This window comes from Aegilops tauschii, chromosome 1 (genome assembly GCF_002575655.3).
Source record: "Aegilops tauschii subsp. strangulata cultivar AL8/78 chromosome 1, Aet v6.0, whole genome shotgun sequence".
Classification (NCBI taxonomy): Eukaryota; Viridiplantae; Streptophyta; class Magnoliopsida; order Poales; family Poaceae; genus Aegilops; species Aegilops tauschii.
In genome coordinates, this window is record NC_053035.3 from 69,111,723 (window position 1) to 69,137,844 (window position 26,122).

Here is a 26,122-nt window from a genome sequence, read left to right on the forward strand (position 1 = left end):
GGCGAGCAAGGGCCAGGGGTGCGACGCGGCGACCCGTGCGCACGCACGTGCAAAACGCGCGCTCTGGCCGCGCCCAGAGCACGCACACCAGGTGTTCGACGAAATGCCAGCGCGTGCTAGATAGCTTGGGTAATCTGGTAGTTAACAGGCCAGGGTTAGGGATAGCTAGGAGGTTAGTGGACATGCTGGATGGGTCAGGGGCTCAAGTCCACAATGCAAACTAGAAGACATGCCAAAATTGTTCCTGCACACAGGGTGTTCGACAGAATGCCATGGTCATCTAGGCAACTCTTGGGGTGGCCAAAGTCTCCAGATCCTAGTCTCTTTAGGAGCCAAAGGAGGTAGTAAGGTTAGTTTGGCAAAAACAGAAATTTGTTAGTGCAAGTTTTTGAGAAAATCAGTTTTGGGCAGAAACTAAAGGCTATCATTGCATGCATTAAAAATACTCCAATGGGTCCAATCTCCTGGACTTAAGGGTTTGGTAGGGAGAACTATAAGTAGGAAAAAGCTCATGGGTACTAGAGCAAAATAAAATAGGGTTGCAGTACAATTCACCAAACTGGACCAGAATGAGAATGAGGTTGATACACTCAAATCTTTCATAGAACACCACTGGGTTTTTGCATGAAGTTGAATTATAAGCATCCACTGACATCTCCAAACACTTGGAAAAAAAATTAGAAGAATATTTAAATAGGTTGTAGTGCAAAAATACCTACTGGACCAGATTTGAAAAATTGATGTAGAGCTCAAAATCTCCAATGACCAAAGGATATTTTTGCATAAAAGTGATGTGGAAACCTCACATGACATCCCCAAATTTTGGTGAAAATTTTAAATGCATTTATCAAAAGGTTGCAGTGAAAAAGGGGCTCCAAATTTATGAAAGATCATTTTAAAAGAATAAAGCTCATGAAAGATAATTATGCAATTAAATCCACTGATAAAGAATTGTTTTTATAAAGAGGGCATACAAGTCCAATAATACTTTTTGGAAAGTTTCCACTTGAGGTAAAAACCCACAATATTAAAGAGAAGAGGGGTTCAGAATACAAAAGAGAAAATCAGAAAAATAAAATTTTTATTTCCTGGCAAAATTTTAATTAATAAAACAAGGTCAAAATTTTGGGGTGTTACAATAAGTTCAATGCCGAGCCGGAGCATACACAATAGTAAACAGAGAACTCGTTAGGCGCAGTGTCACTGGAGTCTTCCAGCGCTGCGTCGAGCCAGAGAAGGGCATAGCAATCCTCAAGGACATCCACCAAGGAGAATGCGGCCAGCACGCGGCCTCAAGATCACTTGTCGCCAAAGCTTTCCGCCATGGGTTCTTCTGGCCGACTGCTTTGGAAGACGCCAAGGAATTAGTCAAATACTGCAAAGGGTGCCAAGTCTTCAGCTCCAAGCAACACCTGCCGGCTTCTGCACTCAAGACCATCCCCCTCACCTGGCCCTTTGTCGTCTGGGGACTGAACATGGTGGGCCCCTTCAAGACGGCGCGTGGCGGCATGACACATCTGCTTGTCGCCGTGGACAAATTCACCAAGTGGATTGAAGCGAAGCCAATCAAGAAGCTGAACGGGCCGACTGCCGTGACATTCATCGCAGATATCACCACCCAGTATGGCGTACCACACAGCATCATCACCGACAATGGCACGAATTTTGCCAAAGGAGCACTGGTACGTTTCTGTGCAACACAGAGCATCCGACTGGACTTAGCGTCCGTAGCCCACCCGCAGTCAAACGGCCAAGTCGAGCGAGCAAACGGCCTCATCCTCTCCGGCATCAAGCCCCGACTGGTCGTACCACTGGAGCGTTCGGCTAGCTGCTGGCTCGACGAGCTGCCGGCCGTCCTCTGGAGTCTGCGTACTACCCCGAACAAGTCAACCGGCTTCACCCCTTTCTTCCTCGTATATGGTGCCGAGGTTGTCATCCCAACTGACATTGAGTTCGACTCACCTCGGGTCACCATGTACACGGAGGCGGAGGCCAAGGAAGCGCGAGAAGATGGTGTTGACCTACTGGAAGAGGGCCGGCTGTTAGCACTCAGACGGTCCGCCATTTACCAGCAGGGTTTGCACCGTTACCACAACCAGAAGGTCAAGCCAAGATCCTTCCAAGAAGGCGATCTTGTGCTCCGGCTGATCCAGCGAACAGCCGGCCAACACAAGCTCTCGGCCCCTTGGGAAGGCCCCTTCGTCATCAGCAAGGCCCTAGGAAATGACTCCTACTACCTGATCGATGCACAGAAGCCGAAGGCACGCAAGAGAGATGATTCCGGCAAGGAGTCGGAACGACCATGGAACGCCAATCTCCTCCGAAGATTTTATAGCTAAATGCAGTATGTACCACGCTACCTTTTGTATTAAGTACAAGACAACGGGCCCCCCGAGGAGCACTCGAGGACTACCCTCTTTTATCTACGTATGATGAGTGTCATACCTATGAATGTATTACTACATTTGTTTTCCTGTCCAGCACCGGGTTCGATCAGTCGGCCCGGGGACTTGTCGCCTTGAGTTATATTAAAGTTCTACCTGCAGTCAGACAAGTAGTGTGCCGGCACCCAAGCCCTCTCTTGTTGAAAGTCACAGCTTGAAGAATCGACTGTCCGACTGGCAAGAGTCAAAGGCAGGAAAGGATGCCCACACGAAAAATGGCTAAGGACTAACGAACTTATATAACACAAGCCGGCCTCCCACCCCGCCAACCGGCTATCAGAACAGCCGGCTGGCCGGCTTTCGATTCACCTTGCTACAATCTAAGAAAGCTAGAGTACTTGCCCTCCCAAACGGCCAAGCCCTTCCCCAGCCACAGACTGCAGAGCAGCTGTCCGGCTGGGAAGGCGGCGACCAAGGGAGGGCGGCAAAGGAAACAGCCAAAAGGATGAAAAGCAAATACAATCGGAAGCCAAGCACATGCATGATTATATTTACACAAAAGGCCTTCGAAAGGCCGGCGTTCAACATAGTTTGAATACACCCCCAGTGGGTGGAACCGCGCAAACCTAACAAATATTGTTCAAAGAGTAATAAACAGGAAAGCAAAGGTGGCGGATCAGGCCAAAGGTGCAACAGGCGAGCCAGGAAGGTCAGTGGAGACGGCAGTGCTGGCTGGAGGAGTGGCCGGCTGGCGAGTCTCTGCTTGATCATCACCGGCTGCAGGCGGCGCGCTCGCACGCGCCTCGTTGCTGGAGGCACGATCAAGCTGAGGCTGGCCGGTTGCTCCACCGTCTGGCACGGCGTCTTCACCATCCTCTCCCTCCTCCTCTTCGCCCTCGTCACTGGAGTTGATCTCCTCTGCCGAGTCTTCACCATCCGCTGGGTTTAGCCCAAACCACTCCTCCGGCTGAGCAACGCCGTCATCATTCACCTCAGGGGCAAAGGCACTGGTGTCGGTGTAGTCGGCGATCGCCGAGGCGCGCTGGATGATAGCCGGCCGCACCGCCTCCAGCTCCTCGTTGGCCTCCTGCCACCAGGTGGTCAGCTGGGCGAAATCCAGCCCAGGATACCAAGCTCGGACGAACTCCAGCGCCCGCCTGGCGCCTGACCGAGCTGCAGAAGCCTTCCAGGCCTCGAAGCGGCCAACCGCTACCTCCAGCCAGTCGGCAGTCCGACTGGGGGTACGGGGAACCACCTTGCCGGGCCAGAGGGCGGCCAGCACTTGCGCCCCAACACGCTGAAGACGGCGGAGCATGCGGTGAGCCGGCTGGAGGCGGGCTTGGATCGCCAGAAGCTGCTCCTCAAGCGACCGGCGAGCATCCGGCACGATCTCAGCCCCAGCCTGCCTTTGCCCGTCGCGGCGGGCCTCGATGACTTGGTTGGCAGCAACGGAGTAACCAGGGAAGTACTCTGCGCAAGTAAGAAAGGAAAAAACACAAAGTCAGAAAATGGACCAAATGGCAGGCGGCAAGCAAAGGGACGAAGAAGAAGGCGGCCTGCCGTCAACCAAATCTTCGATCTGGCCGTAGCCGTCGCTCAGCGCTTGCCTTGCCTCAGCCCAGCTCGCCGCCTCGATCTTGTATTCGGCTTGGAGGGCGGCCTCCCTGTCCTGCGCCGCCTTCAGGGCCGCCTTATGGCTCTCGTCCTGGTCGGCCAGCTTCTTGACCAAGCGGTCACGCTCCTGAGCCAAGGCGTTGCACTCGGCTTCCTTGGCGCGAAGGGTGGTCTGGGCCCCAGCCAACTGCTCCCTCAGGTCGGCATTGGCCTCTGCAGATATGGTAAAGAAAAAAAAGCAATTAGAAAGAAGTCGCCAGGAAAGATCCGGCCCGACTGCTCAGCAGTCGGCCCGAATCTCGGGGACTACACCCAGTGGGTGCGCTGACGCGCCCCCACGTAAGATAAAAGATGAAGCACTTACTCCGGCTCTCAGTCAGATCAATGGTCTTCTGGTTTAGCTCCCGGGCCTGGGAGTTGAAGGTAGCCACGCGGAGGTTGTTATAGTCCTGCAAATAGGACAGAGGAGCGAATAAGAACAAGATAGCAATCGAAGTCTACTAAGAAGTTCCAAGCCGCCTGCTCAGCAGCCGACTCGGAACTCGGGGACTACACCCAGTGGGTGCGCTGACGCTCCCCCACGGAAGAAATCAAGAACAAGAAACAAAAAAGCGGGAAGACTCACCCGAATGGCCGTCCGCGTCGCGAGGAACTCTTGAGTACACTGCTTCAGCACGGTGGCTTGGAATTGAAGCCGGTTCCGGACTTCTTGCTTCGCCATGTTCAGCACGGCCGTCCCACCACCCGGCGTCCTCCCTGGCGAGCTGGCGCTGGCCGTTTCCAGATCCTGGGCCGACGAGCTAGAGCCCGCGGCCTTCTGCGGGTCCGGCGCCGAAGTCGCCTTCCCTGCGCGCTGGCGCGATGGCGACCGGACCACAAGGTCTGCCCTCGCAGCCGGCTCGCCTCTAGCCGGTTGCACGGGCGGCGCGCTAGGCCGGCTGCCTTGGTCCGCCCCAGTCGGCGATGGCGGTGCCGCCTCCCTCTCCAGGACGATGACGTCGCCCTCCTCCCTCTCCACCACCAGCTGGTCGCCACCGGCTTCCTCCGGCGGGGGCACCGGGATCTCGGGCGCCACAACGCGAAGGGGGACGACAAGCTGCGGATGCCGGTTACGCAGGGCCTCCGCCGCCCTCTCTGCGGCTGCAGCCTCCACCTGAGCCTTGGCCGCTGCATCGGCTTGTGCCTCCGCGGACCTCTCCGTCGTCTCCTGCGCCGCCGTGGCAGCGGCCGCCCTCAGCTCCTCCGCCTCCCGCTCCTCCTGCGCCTCCCGCGCATTCCACTCCATCGCCGCTTGAAGCTCGGCACGGGGGTCCACGCGGTGGGCACTTGCAGATCCTCCCGCCGCTCCAACCACGGAGGCGGCAGCGGTCCGCTCAAGAGAAAGCGGAGCCCTGTTTTTTTAAGTCAAGACAAGGACTCAGAAGAATATCAACAAAAAAGAAGAAGGAATACATGAGAGAATTGACACTTACGCCGAAACCATTTGTGGCTGCTTCACCACCTTGCGGAAGCGGGCAGCCTTCGCGGCTACCTCGTCCCGCTTGGTCGCCGCCACCGCGCTCTTGGGCTTCTTCGGCCGACTGCTGAATAGGCTCGGCGCAGCCCGGCGCTTCTGCGCGCCGCCTCGGACAGCCGGCGCGGCAGATGAACCCGCGCCATGATGATCGGACGCCAGCTGGCGGCGCGGGACGACTTCCGCCTCGTCATCATCCGGTCAGTCGTCGAAGCTGGCTCCAAGCCCGGAGGCGCCTGCCTCGCCGCCTCCCCCACGGTGTCGTCGTCCAGAGCGGCCGCCCCCAAGTCGGGGTCGTCCAAGTTGTGCGTCATCCGGTCGGGGGGATATTGGCGCTCCACCCCCGCTGCCCCGGCTGCCGGTCGAAGGAGAGGGCTCTGTCAAGACAAACCGACTGGTCAGAGTCGGCCAAGAGAAACTTGGTGACAAAAGTAAAGAAGAGAAGAAAAAGAAAGCTTACCATAGACGGGGGATTGGCACGGGAGTACGGCTCCTTGCCAAACTGCCACTCGTCGGTGAGCTTGCAGTTCGCAAGGTAGTTCACCATGTGAGCTACCTCTGCATGAGGCATCTCCTTGGTACACAGCCAACTCGGATCGAGTTGGCTGCTCATTTGACAAATCATATGAGGGCGGCCTTGGAGCGGGAGCACCCGGCGCGCCACGAAGGCGGCCAGCAGGTCGGGCCCGGTCAGGCCCTCCGACTGGACCAATACTCGGAGTCGCGCGACGGCGGCGGCTCCAGCAGGCGACAGTGTTTTGGCCCGATAGGACCATTGGGGCCGCCTCCCAGCCGGCGGGCTGGCTACATAAGCCGGCAAGTTGACGAAGTCGCCTTGCGGAGCGACGTTCTTCACATAGAAGTAGGATTGCTGCCAGAGCTTCACCGACTGGATCAGCGTGATGGGAGGAAAAGGGTTGTCGGCTACCGGCCTCCGCATCGCGATGAAGGCGCCGCTCTGAGCCGGCACGCCCCTCATGGCAGTACCGAGCTTGGACTAGAAGAATTACCCCAGAGCTCGAGGGTGGGAAGGACGCCGAGGAAGCCCTCGCACAAAGTGACGAAGGCAGACATCGGCACCACCGTGTTTGGAGTGAGGTGGTGCGGCTGGAGCTGGTAGAACTCGAGGAAGGAACGGACGAAGCCGCTCGCAGGCAGGCCGAGGCCGCGCAGGCATTGCGAGCGGAAGATTACCCGCTCGCCCTCATCTGGCGCCGGCGAGATCTCCCTCTCCGGCGCAAGACGGACCCGCACATGATCCTTGCCGGGCAACCGCCGCGTCTTGCGGAGGAAGTCGATGTGGTCCTCGTGGATGTTGGAGCCGTCCCAGTCTCCGCCGCGCGACATGAGGGCAAGAAGCCGATGAAAAAGGCGCGGCGACGGCGAAAGCACGGCCCCGCGACGGCGAAGCTGCGGGGTAGTGCGATGACTGGAGGGACGGCGCGGCAGCGAGGGGCTACAGCGATGGAGAGGAAGAAGAAGAAAAAGATGGCGGAGCGAGGGCGAGCGTGCGAGCATCTGCCGCTCCTCCTCCTCCCCGTATTTATAGCCTCGTGCGGCGAAGCCAAGGAGACGAGGCGTAGGGGGGCGTGGGATTAACTGCGCCCACTCCCCCAGGTCCAGCGATTATTGCGCCCTAACGGCGTGCCGAAACTGCTGTTGGAAGGCGAGTGGCCCGTTTTGGGCCACAGAAGATCCACACCTAGGCCGAGGCGTGGAAGTGGCGGGCCTCGGCATGCGGCGGCGTCCCGTCGCGCGCGTGGGCTGGCAGGCTCTCCCAGCCGGAGGGCGCCACGAGGCGCGTGGGCGGCAAGCGGCCGGCCCGCAACCTGGCGTGCGCGCCAGCTGGTTCCCGCCTTCAGACTTCAAAGTCTCACCAAGACGGCGCACCTGATCAAAGCCGGCTCCTAGCTACTGGCTCCTCAAGATAGGAAGCTGATTAAGCTTCTCATCCTCCTTTCAGCCACGAAGCCCAACCAGCGTCGGGGACTACTGTCGGAGTAAATGACCACGGGTAGCCTAACCGACTCCCCCTGGCTCTTCAAAAATTATCGGGCCGATCGAGCCTTCAAGCACCCAAAGCACAGGGCCGCCTTCCCCTGGCCGGCTATCTCACAGGCCGACTACTGGAAGGCGGCCCGGCCCTAAAACCCTCCCGAAGAAAGCCACAAGAAGGCCGACTCCAAGAAGCCGGCCACAAGAAGACCGACTCCACGATGCCGGCCACAAAAGGGCCGGCTCCCGGCAAGCGGCCAAGATTGCACCCTCAAGGACTGCACCCACATAACGGTGACGAGACGGGGCGTGGCTACAGTAAAGCCTGCCACCCCCGAATCCCGGAGCACGCATGGCCACAGTGCGCCGTACGGGTCGGCCATCCCCCGTCCGGCGCGGCACTATTGCCATGTTGACCATGACGCCACCCACGACAGGCTATCAGTACGGCCCGCGGGCGGCGGTCCCCTTCAGCCAGAGAGACGCTCAAAGGCGGCCAAGCCCCCCTAGTCGGCCTGGGGTGTAGCCGGCTCCCAATAGCCAGCTACCTCACTCCCTCGAAGTATGTGCATCATTAAGGAGACAAGACGAGGTAAGACTACAGTGAGAGCCCGCCAGACGGCGGCACTGTAGCCATGCTTACCTCGGCAAAGCCCTCGTCATCAGGGGCGAGGCTACAGTAACCAGCCGCCGGCAAGACCCCCAGGCGATGGGGCCGGCCTGTCGGCCAAGAGGCCGGCAACCGGTGGGACCCACCAGTCGGCGGGCCCCAGCGGCCGGCAGAGAAGCCGACGGATATAGACACTGACGGCTTGGACCCGCATCCAGCCGGATTACCATTGTACCCCTGGGGGTAGGCCTATATAAACCCCCCAGGGCACCCATGCAAAGGGTTGATCTCTTAGAGTTTTAGACACCACATAGAGAGAAGAGGAGAGCTAGCCTTGCCCTTCTTCTTCCTCTAGCCGAATAGCTCAAGGAGCCACTTGTAGCCACTTGTGTTGATCTAGTGATCATGCGGAGACCCCACAGAGCAGGACTAGGGGTGTTATCTCCATGGAGAGCCCCGAACCTGGGTAAGATTCGCCGGCGTGCATGTCTTCGCCTTATCCCGTTTCCAGGCACCGGCGATGTCTTACTGGCTCCCACAATGATAAGCCACCCGTTGGCATATGTCGCACCTACCACCCGACAAGGTGGTTCAGCACCTGGTTCATGGGCTGACTGTTTGCGGATTTTATTTCCGATGCGTGTAAATTTATTTGCTGTCAATATGAATAACTAGTAGCCCTCAAGGTGTGTGTCGGTCTAAACCTGAGATGCACCTAAAGGAAAACATGAAACCGCTGATCCTAGTAGCCCCTGAGATTCAGGTCGATTCACGAAACCGGCTTGAGGATCAACTCCTAGCTCGGCAGCATACGTAGGAATAGAAACGCAGTGTAATATATTAGAGGCAATAGTGATCGGCGGACGGGCCCCTGAGAGAGGGTCGTGAGAAGTCGCCGTGATATATTATCTTGATGCCAGATAAGTCCCGGATGGTACTTATTGTTGTCCGAAGACGCGCTTGTCCATAGTTCGGTCACGCCGAACACTGAGCACCTTGAATTTTCTGCATTGAATAGGCAATGTAGTAGCCCTCGAGCCACTGGTCGGGTGGCAGCACCAGATCAGGGGATCGATTTGCCCCTTTAATATTTATAAATAATGAGCGCGAAGCCCAATAGCCCCCGAGCCTTAATGTGGGCACGGGTGGCCGAATTAAGGATCGATATCCGTTTGACAGAAAATTTTGTTGTGTTTAACACAAACTTCTCAAAAAGAGAATAAGATCTCTTAAAGGAGCTTAGAGCTGGTCGAAATCCGAGCTCGCAAAGGTATGCCCCAAGGGGTTTAAAAGATGGGTTGTAGTAAATGGATTTTACTCGTAATTTTTATGTGTAATGATTCTATGTATCCAAGTACTTTACATCATTAATGCTCGGATCCGCATTGTACAGAACTTTGTCGACCAACCATCGGCTTCAACCTCCTCGGCCAGTAGCTGGGGGTGTTTGTCCTACTTTATAAAGCCTTTACAAGGGCAAAGTTTTGTCTTTGTCCTACTTTATAAAGCCTTTACAAGGGCAAAGTTTTACGACAAACAAGGCAATCCGGCCATATGGTTTTATAAACAAAGGTATGCGAAGAGATATGCTATATTGCTATTAAATGTAAAAAAACATCTTCCAAAGAAAATAGTCCCTCTATCGGTTCCTTTCTTTGGGTTGTCATGCTGATCATGATCATGAAACCTCACCTCCGAGCAATGTGGGAGGAAAATATTGAGGATTTAGTTTGGAGAAAGTTCCCGGACTATGTGGTCTATAGCGAACCTAAATTTTCATTTCCGTCGTTGCCGACCAATTATATCCTTTAAGATGGCTAGCTTTCGGCTTCACCCAGTCTGAGGTACTAACTCGGATGACCCGGTAGTAACAATCACAGAGGTGCCCCCTTTACCGCCTAGCCGAACGATCGGGAACATAGGGGTAATCACAGGAGCGAGGCAACCCAGCTTGGCCGAAATCTTAAGTCAAATTGATGCATATTTATGGCTTTATAATGATAATTACGGAAGACAACGCTTGTATAATCAATACAAATGCTGATGATATATGTTTATTTTGACTCCATTGCGACCGTTTATCATTTGTAAGTGGCCCATCGTCGGCTTCTACCCCTTTCTAGATGCTACGCAGGGTGTTTCCGCAGTAACAAGACAACCCTTAGCCGACGTCTCGGTGCCCGGAGGCGGTTGTGTTAGCGGAAACAAGGCAATCAGATATGCGGGCTTTATAACTTTCACTTAGTCATAGGAGCTTAAAGTTGGGAGGCCAGTTACTAGCCCCTGGTTAGCATTCGGCGTCAGCCGAGGTCAAGCCGTTAACACTTTGGCCAATGTTATGAACAACCCGTCGTTTAACACAGGGTGACCTCCATCGATCTTATAGTTTAACACAGTCATCGGACCGCTGACCAGTTTACACTTATTGTGACAGTCAGTTTTCAGCTTTCTCCACTGAGGTGCTTAACCATGCGAGTTGGAAGCACAATCGCAGTGGTTCTCCCTTTGCACACCTAGCCGAACAAAGCGGAACGTAGGAGGCAAACACGGGAGCCGGGCAATCCAACTATTGGCCGAAGACACAAGTCGAAACTGATGCATATAAAGCAATATTCGAGAACATTTTACTGAAGACTCCTCGGAGTACCTTGGCTTTTGGTGGGTTCGGCTGTAGTCCAGCCCCCCGTTAATGCTGCCAATGCTTTAAAGGCGTCTAGCATTGCACTGCTCGGGAACTAGTCCCGATGTGGCATGTGTATTGTTAACACCGAGGTGTAGTTCGGCAGGAAAGATACCGAGTTGTGGGTTGGAAGAGATCTTCCGAGCTGAATTATAATGCTGGGCACCTCGGTCATGAGGATGACCCGCTTCCTGAAACAAAAACATACAAATAGCTAAAAAGTGCCATAAGCTCGAAAAGCCAAAAAACTTATGTAAAAGCTTGACGTGCGAACTAAATCAAGATTTTTGTGCCAATCCGAACATTGGTCTTTAAAAAAATTGTGCTTTTGTCGTGCTTTAACATGACACATCCGATCTCGAAACTTCAAGCAGGTCAGCCTTTGGCTTCAACCTCCTTATCCCGAAGGCGGAGTGCTTCTCCGAGGCCAGTTTAGCAAACTAAACTCGAGCGGCTTTAAAGAGAAACCAGGCTATTCGGCTATTGACCACACACTCGAGTCGAAAAAGGAGCGGTAGAAAAATACTTTGCAACGACCAAGAAGAAAACACATTTACTATAAAACGGCTCATATAATGAAGAGCCCTCAGTTAACTTGGGTGAATAAAATTGTTTTTAACAAACACCGTTTGTAATAAACATTGTTTTTGCAAAATGCTTTTTTTAACACAAATATAATGTTTGGTCGAACCGAACAAAAATTAAACATTAAAAAGAAACTTGGGCATGAAAACGACTTAGCTGGTTAATGTGCTCATTGTTGGTAATGCGGCCCGAGCTTACGGCGGGACAAGGTCCCAGGCCCCAAACCGGTCCCGAGGTGGCCTAGCGAAGAGCTCGGCAATTTGAAGAAGTGAAGCCCCCGGTCTAGCCGAGGTGTGGCGGATCACGTGGGAGTCTCCGGCTGAGTAGGTTGATGACCCGAACGGCGCGGGGTTGCCAACACAGGGCAGCACGCCAAGGCGAAGACACAATTGTGTCGACGGAGGTGGGACGACGACGTCGGCACGCCGAGGTGACAGTGCGGCCCAGTCTGAAACAATTGCCTGCACATATAAAATAGTGCAAGCCAGAAATAATAACAATAATATGCTTAAAATTTCTTCTACTTAATTAATTTAAGTGAAGTAAATAAATTAAGAAATATGGCCTGAATGCCGAGGTGACGGAGCAAGTCGGTAAGGTGATATTGCAGCCACCATGCCAGCCGATGTGTCGAAGCTGGTCGGCCGGTGATGCCGAAGTCACCGGAGCATGTTGATGAAGAAGTAGCGGAACCCCCGGTCCAGCCGAGGGGTCGAAGCCTCCATGTCAGCTGATGAGTCGAACTAGGTCGGCGCGATGGATATCGGCTTGAAGAGGCAACAGTGCAGCCATGCCGATGCAGGTTGTAACTCGTGACGTGGTCAATGCCGGCTTGATGAAGTTACCGTGCGGCGATGCCGGTGTGCCCGCTCCGTGTAATTCGTGGGGCGGCGATGCTGGTGATGATTTATCCTTCATGATGCCGAACTCTTGTTCGGCTCGCCGAGATGATGATCCGAAGAAGTTGAGCTCGGCTCAAAAAAGCGACGACGTGTCTAGCACAGGTCGGCAGCCGTGGAGCAATGTTACCGGACTGGTTTGACACCAGCGTGATGGTGAAGAGTACCTCAGAGAAGGCTTAAAATTTTATGGGCACGTGTTAAGAACAACGCACAATACTCGAGAAGAAAATTCCTTTAAAAAGGTTGTCCAATATCACGTTCGTAAAGAAACATGAATTCGGGTCGGATCCGTATTCGCGCAGAAAACAGATCAGAAAATTGGTCCACTCATCGGAAGGTTCCCAGAGTTTGAACCGTCGGATCGAGCTAAAATTTTGACGGGTGGTATATATGAGAATTCCGCAGCAGATGAAAGGTTGGATCTTCCAAAGGACCTCCAAGCTGGGCTCTGGAGACCACGCAATAAACTCGTCCAGATTCCCGTCCAGATTTGACAGGGCTCCGGTATATCGTAGATTGTTGGAGATTTCTCCATCGGAAATCGACGAAATTTTGCATGGTTGTTGTAGACTTAATTCTGCACAATTCCACCAAAGTAATCATTAAAATGACACTTGAGGAGGCGGTGGCGGCAGATACAAGTTCGCTGTCCAGAAAAACAACACGGTTGCACAAGGGCAATGTTGACGTTGAGCCCCCGGGCTCCATGAATGATTCCTCCCTGATCTTGAGAGAGATCGGAGTTGATGTTGATGAAGGTCATCGTCCGAACATGACGATGTGATGCGGAGTGCAGTCCTTGGTCGAGCCAAGGTGACCAGTCGAGCCGGTGATGAAGATGCCGACGTCGCAGTAATTCTGCAGACGAGCCATCGATACTTCGTCGATCTCACAGCAGAACTCTCAATGAAAGCACCATTGTCGGTGTCAAAACCAGCAGATCTCGGGTAGGGGGTCCCAAGTTGTGTGTCATGGATCGATGGGTAACAGGAGACAGGGGACACGATGTTTACCCAGGTTCAGGCCCTCTTAATGGAGGTAATACCCTAATTCCTACTTGATTGATCTTGATGAATATAGAGATTACAAAAGTTGATCTACCTCGAGATCATATGTTGTGGTCTAAAACCTAAGGGTATGATGAATAATATCATAATGATCTAGCATATCCCTATCGACTAGCCCGGCCTTGGCTTATATAATGTACCAGAGGCCTAGGATAACAAGAGTACTAGTCGAATACGTCGGTGGAGAGGAGTCCTTGTCTTGATCACCAAGTCTTGTGGAATCTTCCTCGTGTATACATCGACTGTCCGAACTGGCTCATGAGTAAATGGCCATGGGGGGTCCTCGGCCCAATCCAACTGATCGGGAGACGACGTGGTGAGTACCTCCTAGTCCAGGACACCGTCAGGCACCGCACACGGCTAAGAGAAATCTTGTTGTGCCTTTGGGGTGCCCCCTGCCCACGTATATAAAGGGGGGAGGAGAGAGGCCGGCGGCCAGGAGGAGCGCGCCATGGGGGGAGTCCTACTTGGACTCCTAGTCCAAGTAGGATTCGCCCCCCCCCCCCTTTTCCTTTCTCCACCGGAGGGAAAAGGAAGGAGAGAGAGAGGGAAAGGGAAGGGGGCGCCGCACCCTCCTCCTTGCCATATTCAGACTCCCTCGGAGGGGGCGCGCGGCCACCCCCGTGGGCTTGTCTCTCTCTCCCTTAGGCCTATGTTGGCCCAACACTTCCCTGGGGGGGTTCCGAGAACCCCTCGGTACTCCGGTAAAATACCCGAATCACTCAGAACCATTCCGATGTCCGAATACAACCTTCCAATATATGAATCTCTACCTCTTGACCATTTCGAGACTCCTCATCATGTCCGTGATCTCATCCGGCACTCCGAACAAACTTCGGTCACCAAAACACACTACTCATAATACAAATCGTCATTGAACGTTAAGCGTGCAGACCCTACGGGTTCTAGAACTATGTAGACATGACCGAGACACATCTTCGGTCAATAACCAATAGCGGAACCTAGATGCTCATATTGGCTCCTACATATTCTACGAATATCTTTATCGGTCAAGCCGCATAACAACATATGTCATTCCCTTTGTCATCGGTATGTTACTTGCCCGAGATTCAATCGTCGGTATCATCATACCTAGTCGTTACCAGCAAGTCTCTTTACTCATTCCGTAATGCACCATCCCGCAACTAACTCATTAGTCACATTGCTTGCAAGGCTTGTAGTGATGTGTATTACCGAGAGGGCCGAGAAACACATCTCCGATACACGGAGTGACAAATCCTAATCTTGATCTATGCCAACTCAACAAACACCTTCAAAGACACCTATAGAGCATCTTTATAATCACCCAGTTACGTTGTGACGTTTGATAGCACACAAGGTGTTCCTCCGGTATTCAGGAGTTGCATAATCTCATAGTCAGAGGAATATGTAGTCATGAAGAAAGCAATAGCAATAAAACTAATCAATCATAATGCTAAGCTAACGGATGGGTCTTGTCCATCACATCATTCTCTAATGATGTGATCCCATTTATCAAATGACAACACATGTCTATGGTCAGGAAACTTAACCATCTTTGATTAACGAGCTAGTCAAGTAGAGGCATACTAGGGACACTCTGTTTTGTCTATGTATACACACATGTACTAAGTTTCCGATTAATACAATTCTAGCATGAATAATAAACATTTATCATGATATAAGGAAATATAAATAACAACTTTATTATTGCCTGTAGGGCATATTTCCTTTAGGTTCCCACTTGCACTAGAGTTAATAATCCAGATTACATAGTAATGATTCTAACACCCATGGAGTCTTGGTGCTGATCATGTTTTGCTCGTGGAAGAGGCTTAGTCAATGGGTCTGCAACATTCAGATCCGTATGTATTTTGCAAATCTCTATGTCTCCCTCCTTGACTTGATCGTGGATGGAATTGAAGCGTCTCTTGATGTGTTTGGTTCTCTTGTGAAACCTGGATTCCTTCGCCAAGGCTATTGCTCCAGTATTGTCACAAAAGATTTTCATTGGACCTGATGCACTAGGTATTACACCTAGATCGGATATGAACTCCTTCATCCAGACTCCTTCATTTGCTACTTCTGAAGCAACTATGTACTCCGCTTCACACGTAGATCCCGCCACAACACTCTGCTTGGAATTGCACCAACTGATAGCTACACCATTCAATATAAATACGTATCTGGTTTGTGACTTAGAGTCATCCGGATCAGTGTCAAAGCTTGCATCGACGTAACCATTTACGACAAGCTCTTTGTCACCTCCATAAACGAGAAACATATCCTTAGTCCTTTTCAGGTATTTCAGGATGGTCTTGACCGTAGTCCAGTGATCCAGTCCTGGATTACTTTGGTACCTCCCTGCTAAACTTATAGCAAGGCACATATCAGGTCTGGTACACAGCATTGCATACATGATAGAACCTATGGCTGAGGCATAGGGAAAGACTTTCATTTTCTCTCTATCTTCTGAAGTGGTCGGGCATTGAGTATGACCCAACTTCACACCTTGTAACATAGGCAAGAACCCTTTCTTTGACTGATCCATTTTGAACTTCTTCAAAACTTTATCAAGGTATGTGCTTTGTGAAAGTCCAGTTAAGCGTCTTGATCTATCTCTATAATCTTGATGCCCTATATATAAGCATCTTCACCGAGGTCTTTCATTGAAAAGTTCTTATTCAAGTATCCTTTTATGCTATCCAGAAATTCTATGTCATTTCCAATCAACAATATGTCATCCACATATAGTATCAGAAATGCTACAGAGCTCCCACTCACTTTCTTGTAAATACATGCTTCTCCAAAAGTCTGTATAAAACCATATGGTTTGATCACGCTATCAAAGCGTATATTCCAACTCCGAGATGCTTGCACCAGTCCATAAAGGGATCGCTGGAGCTTGCACACTTTGTTAGCACCTTTAGGATCGACAAAACCTTCTGGTTGCATCATATACAACTCTTGTTTAAGATATCCATTAAGGAATGCAGTTTTGACATCCATTTGCCAAATTTCATAATCATAAAATGCCGCAAATGCTAACATGATTCGGATAGTCTTAAGCATCGCTACGGGTGAGAAGGTCTCATCGTAGTCAACTCCTTGAACTTGTCTAAAACCTTTCACAACAAGTCGAGCTTTGTAGACAGTAACATTACCGTCAGTGTCAGTCTTCTTCTTGAAGATCCATTTATTCTCTATGGCTTGCCGATCATCGGGCAAGTCAACCAAAGTCCATACTTTGTTCTCATACATGGATCCCATCTCAGATTTCATGGCCTCAAGCCATTTCACGGAATCTGGGCTCATCATCGCTTCCTCATAGTTCATAGGTTCGTCATGGTCTAGTAACATGACTTCCAGAACCAGATTACCATACCACTCTGGTCCGGAATGTAGTCTGGTTTACCTACGAGGTTCGGTAGTAACTTGATTTGAAGTTTCATGATCATCATCATTAACTTCCTCACTAATTGGTGTAGGAATCACTAGAACTGATTTCTGTGATGAACTACTTTCCAATTCGGGAGAAGGTACAATTACCTCATCAAGTTCTACTTTCCTCCCACTCACTTCTTTCGAGAGAAACTCCTTCTCTAGAAAGGATCCATTCCTAGCAATGAATATCTGGCCTTCAGATCTGTGATAGAAGGTGTACCCAACAGTCTCCTTTGGGTATCCTATGAAGACACATTTCTCCGATTTGGGTTCGAGCTTATCAGGTTGATGTTTTTTCACATAAGCATCGCAACCCCAAACTTTAAGAAACGACAGCTTAGGTTTCTTGCCAAACCACGATTCATATGGTGTCGACTCAACGGATTTAGATGGTGCCCTATTTAAAGTGAATGCAACCGTCTCTAAAGCATAACCCCAAAACAATAGTGGTAAATTGGTAAGAGACATCATAGATCGCACCATATCTAATAAAGTACGGTTACGACGTTCGGACACACCATTACGTTGTGGTGTTCCAGGTGGCGTGAGTTGCGAAACTATTCCACATTGTTTCAAATGAAGACCAAACTCATAACTCAAATATTCACCTCCACGATCGGATCGTAGAAACTTTATTTTCTTGTTATGATGATTTTCCACTTCACTATGAAATTCTTTGAACTTTTCAAATATTCCAGACTTATGTTTCATTAATTAGATATACCCATATCTGCTCAAATCATCTGTGAAGGTTAGAAAAAAACGATACCCGCCGCGACCCTCAACACTCATTGGACCGCATACATCAGTATGTATTATTTCCAATAAGTCAGCTGCTCGCTTCATTGTTCTAGAGAACGGAGTCTTAGTCATCTTGCCCATGAGGCATGGTTCACAAGCATCAAGTGATTCATAATCAAGTGATTCCAAAAGCCCATCAGCATGGAGTTTCTTCAGGCACTTTACACCAATATGACCTAAACGACAGTGCCACAAATAAGTTGCATTATCATTATTAACTTTGCATCTTTTGGCTTCAATATTATGAATATGTGTATCACTACTATCGAGATTCAACAAAAATAGACCACTCATCAAGGGTGCATGACCATAAAAGATATTACTCATATAAATAGAACAACCATTATTCTCTGATTTAAATGAATAACCGTCTCGCATCAAACAAGATACAGATATAATGTTCATGCTCAACGCTGGCACCAAATAACAATTATTCAGGTCTAAAACTAATCCCGAAGGTAGAAGTAGAGGTAGCATGCCGACGACGATCACATCGACTTTGGAACCATTTTCCACGCGTAACGTCGCCTCATCCTTACCCAATCTTCGTTTAATCCGTAACCCCTGTTTCGACTTGCAAATATGAGCAACAGAACCAGTATCAAATACCCAGGCGCTACTACAAGCATTAGTAAGGTACACATCAATAACATGTATATCAAATGTACCTTTCACTTTGCCATTCTTCTTATCCGTGAAATACTTGGGGCAGTTCCGCTTCCAGTGACCAGTCCCTTTGCAGTAGAAGCACTTAGTTTCAGGCTTAGGTCCAGACTTGGCCTTCTTCCCTTGAGCAGCAACTTGCTTGCTGTTCTTCTTGAAGTTCCCGTTCTTCCCTTTGCCCTTTTTCTTGAAACTAGTGGTCTTGTTAACCATCAACACTTGATGCTCCTTCTTGATTTCTACCTCCGCAGCCTTAAGCATTGCGAAGAGCTCGGGAATTGTCTTTCCATCCCTTGCATATTATAGTTCATCATGAAGCCTTTATAGCTTGGTGGCAGTGATTGAAGAACTCTGTCAATTACACTATCATCAGGAAGATTAACTCCCAGCTGAGTCAAGTGGTTATGATACCCAGACATTTCGAGTATATGTTCACTGACAGAACTATTCTCCTCCATCTTGCAGCTATAGAACTTGTTGGAGACTTCATATCTCTCAACTCGGGCATTTGCTTGAAATATTAACTTCAACTCCAGGAACATCTCATATGCACCATGACGTTCAAAACGTCCTTGAAGTCCCGATTCTAAGCCGTAAAGCATGGCACACTGAACTATCGAGTAGTCATCAGCTTTGCTCTGCCAGATGTTCATAATGTCCGGAGTTGCTCCTGCAGCGGGTCTTGCACCTAGCGGTGCTTCCAGGACCTAATTCTTCTATGCAGCAATAAGGATAATCCTCAAGTTACGGACCCAGTCCGTGTAGTTGCTACCATCATCTTTCAACTTAGCTTTCTCTAGGAACGCATTAAAATTCAAGGGAACGGTAGCACGGGCCATTGATCTACAACAACATAGATATGCAAAAACTATCAGGTACTAAGTTCATGATTAAATTAAAGTTCAATTAATCATATTACTTAAGAACTCCCACTTAGATAGACATCCCTCTAGTCATCTAAATGATCACGTGATCCATATCAACTAAACCATGTCCGATCATCACGTGAGATGGAGTAGTTTTCAATGGTGAACATCACTATGTTGATCATATCTACTATATGATTCACGTTCGACCTTTCGGTCTCAGTGTTCCGAGGTCATATCTGCATATGCTAGGCTCGTCAAGTTTAACCCGAGTATTCTGCATGTGCAAAACTGGCTTGCACCCATTGTATGTGAATGTAGAGCTTATCACACCTGATCATCACGTGGTGTATCGGCACGATGAACTGTAGCAACGGTGCATACTCAGGGAGAACACTTATACCTTGAAATTTAGTGAGGGATCATCTTATAATGCTACCGCCGTATGATACGTCTCCAACGTATCTATAATTTTTGATTGCTCCATGCTATATTATCTTCTGTTTTGGACATTATTGGGCTTTATTATTCACTTTTATATTATTTTTGGGACTAACCTATTAACCGGAGGCCGAGCCCAGAATTGCTGTTTTTTGCCTATTTCAGAGTTTCGCAGAAAAAGAATATCAAACGGAGTCCAAACGGAATGAAACCTTCGGGAACGTGATTTTCGGAACGAACATGATCCAGGAGACTTGGACCCTGCGTCAAGAAACAAAAGAGGAAGCCACGAGGTAGGGGGGCGCGCCCTCCACCCTCGTGGGCCCCCTGTTGCTCCATCGACGTACTTCTTCCTCCTATATATACCTACGTACCCCCAAACGATCAGATACGGAGCCAAAAACCTAATTCAACCGCCGCAACCTTCTGTACCCACGAGATCCCATCTTGGGGCCTGTTCTGGAGCTCCGCCGGAGGGGCCATCGATCACGGAGGGCTTCTACATCAACACCATAGCCCCTCCGATGAAGTGTGAGTAGTTTACCTCAGACCTTCGGGTCCATAGTTAGTAGCTAGATGGCTCCTTCTCTCTTTTTGGATCTCAATACAATGCTCTCCCCCTCTCTCGTGGAGATCTATTCGATGTAATCTTCTTTTGCGGTGTGTTTGTTGAGACCGATGAATTGTGGGTTTATGATCAAGTTTATCTATGAACAATATTTGAGTCTTCTGAATTCTTTTATGTATGATTGGTTATCTTTGCAAGTCTCTTCGAATTATCAGTTTGGTTTGGCCTACTAGATTGATCTTTCTTGCAATGGGAGAAGTGCTTAGCTTTGGGTTCAATCTTGCGGTGTCCTTTCCCAGTGACAGTAGGGGCAGCAAGGCACGTATTGTATTGTTGCCATCGAGGATAACAAGATGGGTTTTTTATCATATTGCATGAATTTATCCCTCTACATCATGTCATCTTGCTTAAGGCATTACTCTGTTCTTATGAACTTAATACTCTAGATGCATGCTGGATAGCGGTCGATGTGTGGAGTAATAGTAGTAGATGCAGGCAGGAGTCGGTCTACTTGTCTCGGACGTGATGCCTATATACATGATCATACCTAGATATTCTCATAACTATGCTCAATTCTGTCAATTTCTCAACAGTAATTTGTTCACCCACCGTAAAATACTTATGCTCTTGAGAGAAGCCACTAGTGAAACCTATGGCCCTCGGGTCTATCTTCATCATATTAATCTCCCAACACTTAGTTATTTCCTTTGCTTTTTATTTTACTTTGCATCTTTATCATAAAAATACCAAAAATATTATCTTATCATATCTATCAGATCTCACTCTCGTAAGTTACCGTGTAGGGATTGACAACCCCTTATCGCGTTGGTTGCGAGGATTTATTTGTTTTGTGTAGGTGCGAGGGACTCACGCGTAGCCTCCTGCTGGATTGATACCTTGGTTCTCAAAAACTGAGGGAAATACTTACGCTACTTTGCTGCATCACCCTTTCCTCTTCAAGGGAAAACCAACGCAGTGCTCAAGAGGTAGCAAGAAGGATTTCTGGCGCCGTTGCCGGGGAGGTCTGCGCAAAAGTCAACATACCAAGTACCCATCACAAACCCTTATCTCCCGCATTACATTATTTGCCATTTGCCTCTCGTTTTCCTCTCGCCCACTTCACCCTTGCCATTTTATTCGCCCTCTCTTTTCCATTTGCCTCTTTTTGCCCGTCTCTTGTTTGCTCGTGTGTTGGATTGCTTGCTTGTCACGATGGCTCAAGATAATACCAAATTGTGTGACTTTACCAATACCAACAATAATGATTTCCTTAGCACTCCGATTGCTCCTCTTACCGATGCTGAATCTTGTGAAATCAATGCTGCTTTGTTGAATCTTGTCATGAAAGATCAATTCGCCGGCCTTCCTAGTGAAGATGTCGCTACTCATCTAAATAGCTTCGTTGATTTGTGTGATATGCAAAAGAAGAAAGATGTTGATAATGATATTGTTAAATTGAAGCTATTTCCTTTTTCGCTTAGAGGTCGTGCTAAAGCTTGGTTTTCGTCTTTGCCTAAAAATAGTATTGATTCTTGGAACAAGTGCAAAGATGCTTTTATCTCTAAGTATTTTCCTCCCGCTAAGATTATCTCTCTTAGAAACGATATTATGAATTTTAAGCAACTTGATCATGAACATGTTGCACAAGCTTGGGAGAGGATGAAATTAATGATACGTAATTGCCCTACACATGGTTTGAATTTGTGGATGATTATACAAAAAATTTATGCTGAATTGAATTTTGCTTCTAGATATCTTTTAGATTCGGCCGCGGGAGGCACTTTTATGGAAATCACTTTAGGAGAAGCTACTAAACTCCTAGATAATATTATGGTTAATTATTCTCAATGGCGCACTGAAAGATCTACTAATAAAAAAGTGCATGCGATAGAAGAAATTAATGTTTTGAGTGGAAAGATGGATGAACTTATGAAATTATTTGCTACTAAGAGTGTTTCTTCTGATCCCAATGATATGCCTTTGTCTACTTTGATTGAGAATAATAATGAATCTATGGATGTGAATTTTTTTGGTAGGAATAATTTTGGTAACAACGCGTATAGAGGAAACTTTAATCCTAGGCCTTATCCTAGCAATTCCTCTAATAATTATGGTAATTCCTACAACAATTCTTATGGAAATTTTAATAATATGCCCTCTTAATTTGAGACTAGTGTTAAAGAGTTTATGAATTCGCAAAAGAATTGCAATGCTTTGCTTGAAGAAAAATTGCTTAAAGTTGATGAATTGGCTAGGAATGTTGATAGAATTTCTCTTGATGTTAATTCTTTGAAACTTAGATCTATTCCTCCTAAGCATGATATCAATGAGTCTCTCAAAGCCATGAGAATTTCCATTGATGAGTGCAAAGAAAGAACCGCTAGGATGCGTGCTAAGAAAGATTGCTTTATAAAAGCGTGTTCTTCACATTTCTATGAAAATAAAGATGAAGATCTAAAAGTTATTGATGCGTCCCCTATTAAATCTTTGTTTTGCAATTTGAATCTTGATAATGATGGGACTGAGTATGATCCACCTTTACCTAGAAGGCGTTCCAAAAATTCGGAGTTTTTAGATCTTGATGCTAGAATTGATAAAAGTGGGATTGAAGAGAACCAAAACCTAGATATTAATAAACCCACTATTTTGGATTTCAAGGAATTTAATTATGATAATTTCTCTTTGATAGATTGTATTTCCTTGTTGCAATCCGTGCTAAATTCTCCTCATGCTTATAGTCAAAATAAAGCTTTTACCAAACATATCGTTGATGCTTTGATGCAATCTTATGAAGAAAGACTTGAGTTGAAAGTTTCTATCCCTAGAAAACTTTATGATGAGTGGGAACCTACTATTAAAATTAAAATTAAATATCATGAATGCTATGCTTTGTGTGATTTGGGTGCTAGTGTTTCCACGATTCCAAAAACTTTGTGCGATTTGCTAGGTTTCCGTGATTTTGATGATTGCTCTCTAAACTTGCACCTTGCGGATTCCACTATTAAAAAACCTATGGGAAGAATTAATGATGTTCTTATTGTTGCAAATAGGAACTATGTGCCCATAGATTTTATCGTTCTTGACATAGATTGCAATCCTTCATGTCCTATTATTCTTGGTAGACCTTTCCTTAGAACGATTGATGCAATTATTGATATGAAGGAAGGGAATATTAGATTCCAATTTCCATTAAAGAAAGGCATGGAACACTTCCCTAGGAAGAAAATAAAATTACCATATGAATCTATCATGAGAGCCACTTATGGATTGCCTACCAAAGATGGCAATACCTAGATCTATCCTTGCTATTATGCCTAGCTAGGGGCGTTAAACGATAGCGCTTGTTGGGAGGCAACCCAATTTTATTTTTAGTTTTTTACTTTTTGCTTCTGTTTAGGAATAAATATTTGATCTAGCCTCTGGTTATATGTGTTTTTATGTTTTAATTAGTGTTTGTGCCAAGTTAAACCTATAGGATCTTCTTGGATGATAGTTATTTGATCCTGCAGAAATTTCCAGAAACTTTCTGTTCACGAAAACAATTGTTAAAAATCACCAGACCGTGATAAAATATTGATTCCAATTTCTGCTGATCAATAAACAAATTTTCTAGGTCGTCCTATTTTGGATGATTTTTTGGAGTTCCATAAGTTTCCGTTAGTTACAGATTACTACAGACTGTTCTGCTTTTGATAGATTCTGTTTTTCGTGTGTTGTTTGCTTATTTTGATGAATCTATGGCTAGTAAAAGAGTTTATAAACCATATAGAAGTTGTAATACAGTAGGTTTAACACCAATATAAATAAATAATGAGTTCATTACAGTACCTTGAAGTGGTCTTTTGTTTTCTTTCGCTAACGGAGCTCACGAGATTTTCTGCTGAGTTTTGTGTTGTGAAGTTTTCAAGTTTTGGGTGAAAGATTTGATGGATTATGGAACAAGGAGTGGCAAGAGCCTAAGCTTGGGGATGCCCATGGCACCCCCAAGATAATCTAAGGACACCAAAAATCCAAAGCTTGGGGATGCCCCGGAAGGCATCCCCTCTTTCGTCTACTTCCATCGGTAACTTTACTTGGAGCTATATTTTTATTCACCACATGATATGTGTTTTGCTTGGAGCGTCTTGTATGATTTGAGTCTTTGCTTTTTAGTTTACCACAATCATCTTTGCTGTACACACCTTTTGAGAGAGACACACATGATTCGGAAATTATTAGAATACTATATGTGCTTCACTTATATCTTTTGAGTTATATAGTTTTTGCTCTAGTACTTCACTTATATCTTTTAGAGCACGGTGGTGGATTTGTTTTATAGAAACTATTGATCTCTCATGCTTCACTTAGATTATTTTGAGAGTCTTAAATAGCATGGTAATTTTCTTAAATAATTCTAATATGCTAGGTATTCAAGAATAGTAAAAATTCTTATGAGTGTGTTGAATACTATGAGAAGTTTGATGCTTGATAATTGTTTTGAGATATGAAGATGGTGATATTAGAGTCATGCTAGTTGAGTAGTTGTGAATTCGAGAGATACTTGTGTCAAAGTTTGTGATTCCCATAGCATGCACGTATGGTGAACCGTTATGTGATGAAGTCGGAGCATGATTTATTTATTGATTGTCTTCCTTATGAGTGGCGGTCGGGGACGAGCGATGGTCTTTTCCTACCAATCTATCCCCCTAGGAGCATGTGCGTAATACTTTGCTTTGATAACTTGTAGATTTTTGCAATAAGTATATGAGTTCTTTATGACTAATGTTGAGTCCATGGATTATACGCACTTTCCTCCTTCCACCATTGCTAGCCTCTCTAATACCGCACACTTTTCGCCGGTATCATACACCCACCATATACCTTCCTCAAAACAGCCACCATACCTACCTATCATGGCATTTCCATAGCCATTCCGAGATATATTGCCATGCAACTTACCACCGTTCCGTTTAGTATGACACGCTTCATCATTGTCATATTGCTTTGCATGATCATGTAGTTGACATTGTATTTGTGGCAAAGCCACCGTTCATAATTCTTTCATACATGTCACTCTTGATTCATTGCATATCCCGGTACACCGCCGGAGGCATTCACCTAGAGTCATATTTTGTTCTAAGTTTCGAGTTGTAATTGTTGAGTTGTAAGAAAATAAAAGTGTGATGATCATCATTTTTAGAGCATTGTCCCAAGTGAGGAAAGGATGATGGAGACTATGATTCCCCCACAAGTCGGGATGAGACTCCGGACGAAAGAAAAAAAAGGAGGCCAAAAAAAGAGAAGAAAAGGCCCAAATAAAAAAAATGATGATGAGAGAAAAAGAGAGAAGGGACAATGTTACTATCCTTTTACCACACTTGTGCTTCAAAGTAGCACCATGATCTTCATGATAGAGAGTCTCCTATGATATCACTTTCATATACTAGTGGGAATTTTTCATTATAGAACTTGGCTTGTATATTCCAATGATGGGCTTCCTCAAAATGCCCTAGGTCTTCGTGAGCAAGCGAGTTGGATGCACACCCACTTAGTTTCTTTTGTTGAGCTTTCATATACTTATATCTCTAGTGCATCCGTTGCATGGCAATCCCTACTCACTCACATTGATATCTATTGATGGGCATCTCCATAGGCCGTTGATACGCCTAGTTGATGTGAGACTATCTTCTCCTTTTTGTCTTCTCCACAACCACCATTCTATTCCACATATAGTGCTATGTCCATGGCTCACGCTCATGTATTGCGTGAAGATTGAAAAAGTTTGAGAATGTCAAAAGTATGAAACAATTGCTTGGCTTGTCATCGGGGTTGTGCATGATTTAAATATTTTGTGTGGTGAAGATAGAGCATAGCCAGACTGTATGATTTTGTAGAGATAACTTTCTTTGGCCATGTTATTTTGAGAAGACATAATTGCTTAGTTAGTATGCTTGAAGTATTATTATTTTTATGTCAATATGAACTTTTGTCTTGAATCTTTCGGATCTGAATATTCATACCACAATTAAGA

General features: G+C 47.3%; 1 protein-coding gene across 1 annotated transcript; it reads right to left on the minus strand.

Moving 5' to 3' along the window:
* Window positions 1-2,922: 2,922 nt before the first annotated feature.
* LOC141039293 (uncharacterized) lies at window positions 2,923-7,578 on the minus strand. Its single transcript, XM_073506661.1, has 3 exons — window positions 4,624-7,578; window positions 4,363-4,447; window positions 2,923-4,211 (listed from the first exon to the last, which is right to left on the minus strand). The coding sequence occupies exons 1-3, from the start codon at window positions 5,281-5,283 to the stop codon at window positions 3,886-3,888; spliced, it is 1,071 nt and encodes a 356-aa protein (XP_073362762.1). The 5' UTR covers window positions 5,284-7,578; the 3' UTR covers window positions 2,923-3,885.
* Window positions 7,579-26,122: the final 18,544 nt, after the last annotated feature.

What these genes read in the sequence shown, in the direction of transcription:
- LOC141039293 (XM_073506661.1), bottom strand. Translation starts at nt 5,283, where the DNA reads ATGGAGTGGAATGCGCGGGAGGCGCAGGAGGAGCGGGAGGCGGAGGAG. An exon ending in CGACGCGGACGGCCATTCGG is followed by an intron (nt 4,448 to 4,623) that starts GTGAGTCTTCCC and finishes TCCTATTTGCAG; the next exon opens with GACTATAACAACCTCCGCGT. An exon ending in TGATCTGACTGAGAGCCGGA is followed by an intron (nt 4,212 to 4,362) that starts GTAAGTGCTTCA and finishes CCATATCTGCAG; the next exon opens with AGGCCAATGCCGACCTGAGG.